The following is a 6,000-nucleotide window of genomic DNA, read 5'->3' on the forward strand; positions in this document are numbered from 1 at the left end:
ATATCAGACATTCCTGTCACTCAGGACATTATAAAGGTTTTGGAGCTGTATATTAGGAGCCAGGTGAAAGACCAAATATTATCAGAAACCAGGAGCAGAAAGCAATATATAGATTTATTTCACATCCATCTTACACACACACCCCATCTGCAATGTTCCTTCTCATTTTAATCATGTTTCTGTATATGCCTGGGTCTATTTCTGGGCTCTCTATTCTATCCTGTTGGCCCATTTGTCTGTCCCTGTTCCAGTCCTGCACCCACTATAGTTTTATAATTAGTGTTGGTAATGGTAATGCAGGTTCTCACCTCAGTCTACGCTAGCAGTGGCTTTGTTTTTCTATATAAACTTTAGAATCAGCTTGCCAAGTTCCTTTGGGGCAGGGGGTGGGGGAACCCCTCCCAGTTAGGAATTCCCAGTGAGGAATTTCCTCCAGTTTAGAGGAAAATGGACATTTTTACGATCTCTTTGAATATTGTTTCATCCTCATTCTTCCTGTTGTATCCTTCTGGAAATTCTGATTTAAAATATTAGACCATGGGGGCGTGTGTGTGGCTCAGTCAGTTAAGTATCCGACTTTGGCTCAGGTCATGATCTCACAGTCCGTGAGTTCAAGCCCAGCATCCAGCCCTGTGCTGACAGCTCGGAGCCTGGAGCCTGCATTGGATTCTGTGTCTCCCTCTCTCTCTGCCCTTCCCTCACTCATGCTCTATTTCTCTCTCAAAAATAAGTGGACCTTAAACATTTTTTTTTTAATATTTAAAAATAAATGTTAGACCATGTAAATTTCAAGTATTATGTTTTTCAGTTCTAGAAGTCCTGTATGGTTCTTTTAATTTCCTCTTGGTCATTCTTTATAATCTCTTTTTCCCTGTTCATATTTTTAAGACTCACTTATTTTTTTTTATTTATTTTGAGAGAGATGGGGAGCATGAGTTGGGGGGCAGGGTCGGGGATGGGGGGAGGCAGAGAGAGAAGCAGAATCCCAAGCAGGTTCCCCGCCATCAGTGCAGAGCCTGAAGCAGGGCTCGAACTCTTGGAACTGTGAGATCATGACCTGAGCCAAAATCAAAAGTCAGACGCTTAACCGACTTCGCCACCCAGGCGCCCCAAGACTCACTTATTTCTTAAACTTGGTATTTCATAGTCTGTGTCTGATAAATCCCATATCTGAAATCTTTGTCCATCTGATTCTTCCATCTACTGTTTGTGCTAACAAGGCTAATATTGCCTTGTTGTATGTTGTGAGTTTTAAAAATGACACAACAAAAACAACTATGACCTTGTCATTTATTTTCCTTGGACCTTTATCCTGGGAATTCTTTGAGGCCTGGCTTAAAGTTGTTTTCCCACAAAGGATTTGCATTTCCTTCTGCTAACCCAGGAGCACTTTAAAGTAAATGTCTGGCTTTCAGAGTTTTCTGTCTGTGCTGGTAGCTGGTAGCCAGCAAACCCGCAGGAGGGCCGTTTGTGGATTCAGTCTGACCTGAGGTGGAATCCTCACTCTGTCACTTACTGTGTGACCTCAGGCAAGTCATTTGATCTCTCTGCCTGTCCCATCATCTGTGAAATAGCTATGAACACCTAGCGCCTAAGGCTATTGTGAAGCTGAACCAGGATAATATATATAAATACAGTGCTCGCATGGGGTTCTTTCATACAATTGGTAGGGAATGGATGGCTTGGTCGTCCCCGAGGAGCCCTCTCCTGCCCCAGCCCGAGGGGGTGGCCTGGGGGCAGACCCCAGCTCTGGTTCTGTGCCTCGCCTGTAGGATATGAGTTTTATCGAGGGAGCTGAGTGATTGAGATCTTCTTCCTGTGGATTATTCTGCCTTCAGCTTTGAGATGTCTGAGCCTCCCAAAGCCTCTGAGAGATGGTTCTGCCCACAGTCTTGACTTGTCTTGGAAGTCACTTGGGGCTAGGTAACAAGAAAAATGACACTTAACAGAATTGTTTTCTTCTTCAGATGCTGCAGGGGGATTTTTGGTTGGTTGGTTATGGTTTAAAAAAAAAAATACGCTTTTTGTAACTGTATGCTAGAACATTAATAACAAGACATTGCAGTTTATCATTTTTAATCATGGGAGTATATGTTGACAGTATTTAAATGTAATGTAAAGTATATTGGCATAAACAACTGTTAGGTCCTTTCCATAACAACGAATATAAAAACGAAATTTAATAATATGCACACAACTGTGTTGAGAAAAATGGGGAAAAGGAAATACGTTTAGGTGTCCACAGTGGTTATTTCTGAATAGTGGAAGTCTTGAGTAATTTTTTTTCCCCAGCGGCAGCAAGGTACAGACGGCAGTGAGAGGGTGGCCTCGGCGATCAGAAAGCCTTGTGTTGGCCGCCTGGGTGACTCAGTCGGTTAAATGTCCGACTCTTAATTTCAGCTCAGGTCCTGATCTCACGGTTGTGGGGTAGAGCCCCACGTAAGGCTCCATGGAGCCTGTGTGGGATTCTCTCTCTCTTTCTCCCTCTCCCCTCCCCCTCCCTATTTGTGTGCACACACACGTGTGCTCTCTCTCTCCAAAAAATTAAAAAAATAAATTAAAAAAAAACGAAAGTTTTGTGTTAAATCGGTATTTGTGTGGCCTCAGGCAGACGATAGGCCCTCTGGGTCTTTTCCCCCTCTGCTGGGTTTTGAGGATCAGATGAACAGTGGGACTAAAGGGCCTGCCCTGTGATCTGGCACAAACTGGCTCCATAAATGAGAGCAGTTTTTATTATCACACATCAACATTCTTTACAGATTTTTTAAAATTCCAAACATGTACTCCTTTATAATCAAAGGGTCCAGTTACTGAAAACAACAATAGCAGGCACTGTATGTTCTGCTGACAAAAATAGTTTACATCCCCAGGTTGGGCGTGTGCGGTTTCCAGACTCTTCCCTGATGGTGGGAAACGGCCCTGGTGTTCAGGAGCCACTGCTGGGGAGGGTTGGGAGATTGCTGACGGGTGAGGGGTGGGCGAGAGGGCTGGCCGCAGCCTGGCTTTGGAGGTGCTCAGCCTGTCCCTTCTGTCCTGCCCAGGGCGCAACGAGCCCCTGAAGAAAGAGCGGCTGAAGTGGAAGAGTGACTACCCCATGACCGACGGGCAGCTGCGGAGCAAACGGGACGAGTTCTGGGACACAGCACCTGCCTTCGAGGGCCGCAAGGAGATCTGGGACGCCCTCAAGGCCGCCGCCTATGCAGCCGAGGCCAATGACCATGAGCTGGCTCAGGCCATCCTGGACGGAGCCAGCATCACCCTGCCTCATGGTGAGTGAGCAGGGCCGGGCTTTATCCCCGCTGGAGTGGGGGCCACCAGGCTGCTCAGGGTGGAGGAGAGCCGGTGGCCAGCCACACATCGGGAGTTTTTCTCCGAGCTTCTAGGTGGCCGGGGTGGCTATTTGCTTGTCCATTCAGGCAACCCTTACTGAGCATGGGCCAGGAGTGGGGACGCAAGGAAAAATGAGACACGGTCCCTGTTTGTCTAATGAAGAGGTAGAAAGGCACCAACAAACCTCAGAGCAGTGTGATGGGAGCAAGCTAGAGTTGCTGAGGTACTTCGGGATCTCAGAACATCTGAGGTACTAACCTTCTGTGTTGGGCATTATTATGTGCTCGGTACTGAGCGAGAAGCTTCTACTGTATTATCTCATTTAAGTTCCTAACGGTTTTATGGAGCCATGTAAAGTAGAGGGTACCAGTGGAACTCTAGAGTCACAGACGTGGGTTTTAACAAATGTCTCTGTTTCCAGTAGTGTGCTCCTGAGAAGGGAGCTTCTCAAATTTAAAGTCTCAGGAACTTATAACTATGAAGGGGGATACCCACCTAATAGGATGGTTGTTAGGACTCAGAAAGATACACGGAACATCCTTTAGTCCAGTCCCAGCACTCATTAGGTGCTCAAGGCACGGTAAATATATTAACTACGTGCAATACATAGTCCAGGAAGGAAACTGGGGCCCACCAAGGTATAAGCCGTGAAGAGCAGACCTGTGCTTTTTCATTCCCCCTTGTAACCCCAGCACCCAGCACATACACGCAGGGGAGAGTTGTTGAATGAGAACATGGAAAGTGATGCAGTTTGCCAGAATTGAACAAGCTAGTACCTGGTAGAGCCCGAAGGCCAGCCCACATCTTCCCGAGTGTACCTTGAACTCCTCCCATCTGTATGTCCAAGGGACACTTGGCTGTAGGGGAGGGTTCGGGGACTGTGGGGTGGCCATGACAGGTGTACTAGTTTGCTCGGGCTGCTACAACAGAATACCACAGATTGGATAGCTTATTAAACAACAGAAATTCATGTCTCACCGTTCTGGAGGCCGGGAAGCCCAAGATCTAGGTGCCAGCTGATGTGAGTTTTGGTGAGGGCCTTCTTCTTGGCTTGTAGATGGCCATCTGCTTGCTATGTCCTCACGTGGTGGGGAGAGAGCATGCCTGAGTGTCTCTTATAAAGCTACTAATCCTGTTGGATCAGTGCACCACTGTATGACTTCATTCAACCTTAATTACTCCCAGATAGGCTCCCATCCTCAAATACAGTAGCATTGGGGGTTAGGGCTTCGACATAGGAATTTTGGGGTTCCCCGGCAGACTCTGATTGCCCTGCTTTTCCCACAGGCACCCTCTGTGAATGCTACGACGAGCTGGGCAATCGCTACCAGCTGCCCATCTACTGCCTGTCACCACCTGTGAACCTGTTGCTGGAGCACACTGAGGAGGAGAGCCTGGAGCCCCCCGAGCCCACGCCCAGCGTGCGCCGCGAGTTCCCATTAAAGGTGCGCCTCTCCACAGGCAAGGACGTGAGGCTCAGCGCCAGCCTGCCCGACACGGTGGGGCAGCTCAAGAGGCAACTGCACACCCAGGAGGGCATCGAGCCGTCCTGGCAGCGATGGTTCTTCTCTGGGAAGCTGCTCACAGACCGCACACGACTCCAGGAAACCAAGATCCAGAAAGATTTTGTCATCCAGGTCATCATCAACCAGCCCCCACCACCCCAGGACTGATGAGCCCACGGACCCTGGGAGGAGAGGCCGAGGAGGCCTCCGCAGGGCTGAGAGGCCTCCCGGCTGGGCACCAGGTCCCCCCACCCTGCTGCTGCCTCCAAGTGCTGTTACTTTCCTCAAGGGCGCCTCCCGCCAGATGGCTGCTGGGCAAGCTGTGAAGGGACCCTGCCTCCCAGGGGCACCGTGGGCCACCAGCGCCCCACACCCAGGAAGCAGTGCTGCCTCACACAGGCTTTGCCAACCTTGTCAGAGGAAGGGCAAACTGGGGTGTTCCACCCTGCCTCTCTCCCGCAGCAGGTTCGAGCCACAAGGGCCAGCCCGGAGGCGCCTGGAGCCCAGATCTGTCGTCTGGTGCTGCCGGCTGTGCTCACTCCGGTTTTCTGCTCAGGGTCTGAAGCAGCTGCTGTCCCCTTCCCCTGCCCCCACTCCCTGACTCTGCCCTGGGCCCGGTGCCAATCCCCTGGAGGGGAGGGGATGGCTTGTGAGCCCCAGGGGCAGGGAGCCCGAGGCCGGCCTCTGCCTCTCCCTGCCCCCCGGCACAATTGGCAGAGATGGGGCAGGCTGGTGGCCGGAAGGCTGTGCTGTCATGGCAGGGGTCTGCACAGGGCCATCTCCTGGCTGTAACCCAAGCGGTGGGGGGTCTGCAGCCTGGTCATGGCCCATAACAGGTCCCTGTGTACAGACATATCTGCATATTTATCAATAAAGCCTTTTGCTCCTTCCTTCTCTCTTGCCTAGCTTTGACTCCGGTTCTCTGGCAGCTCCGTGGAGCCCCGGAGCCAGTTCTGGTGTGGGAGCAGGTGGGTGTAAGGCCTCCCCGGCTGCTCTGTCCACAGCAGAGACTGCAGGAGCCTCGAATCACTAGTGTTCCAGGCCCTGTGTTCTCACGGGTCCTTGGGAAAAACCACTTCACTGCCGAGCCCACTCTGTTTATCTTTAAAGTAGAGACGATGCCGCCTGCCTCGCCTCTTCTTCAGTTGCTGGGAGGATTAAATGG

At 50.6% G+C, this 6,000-nt stretch overlaps 1 protein-coding gene across 1 annotated transcript in view; it reads left to right on the forward strand.

The window, feature by feature from the left end:
* Window positions 1–5,725, forward strand: part of UBTD1 (ubiquitin domain containing 1) — a 52,198-nt gene extending 46,473 nt beyond the window's left edge. The window contains exons 2-3 of the mRNA XM_047824901.1: window positions 3,042–3,269; window positions 4,618–5,725. Coding sequence (XP_047680857.1) covers window positions 3,042–3,269; window positions 4,618–5,003 — 614 coding nt within the window. The 3' untranslated portion in view covers window positions 5,004–5,725. The remainder of the gene's footprint in view (window positions 1–3,041; window positions 3,270–4,617) is intronic.
* Window positions 5,726–6,000: the final 275 nt, after the last annotated feature.

This window comes from Prionailurus viverrinus, chromosome D2 (genome assembly GCF_022837055.1).
Source record: "Prionailurus viverrinus isolate Anna chromosome D2, UM_Priviv_1.0, whole genome shotgun sequence".
Classification (NCBI taxonomy): domain Eukaryota; kingdom Metazoa; phylum Chordata; class Mammalia; order Carnivora; family Felidae; genus Prionailurus; species Prionailurus viverrinus.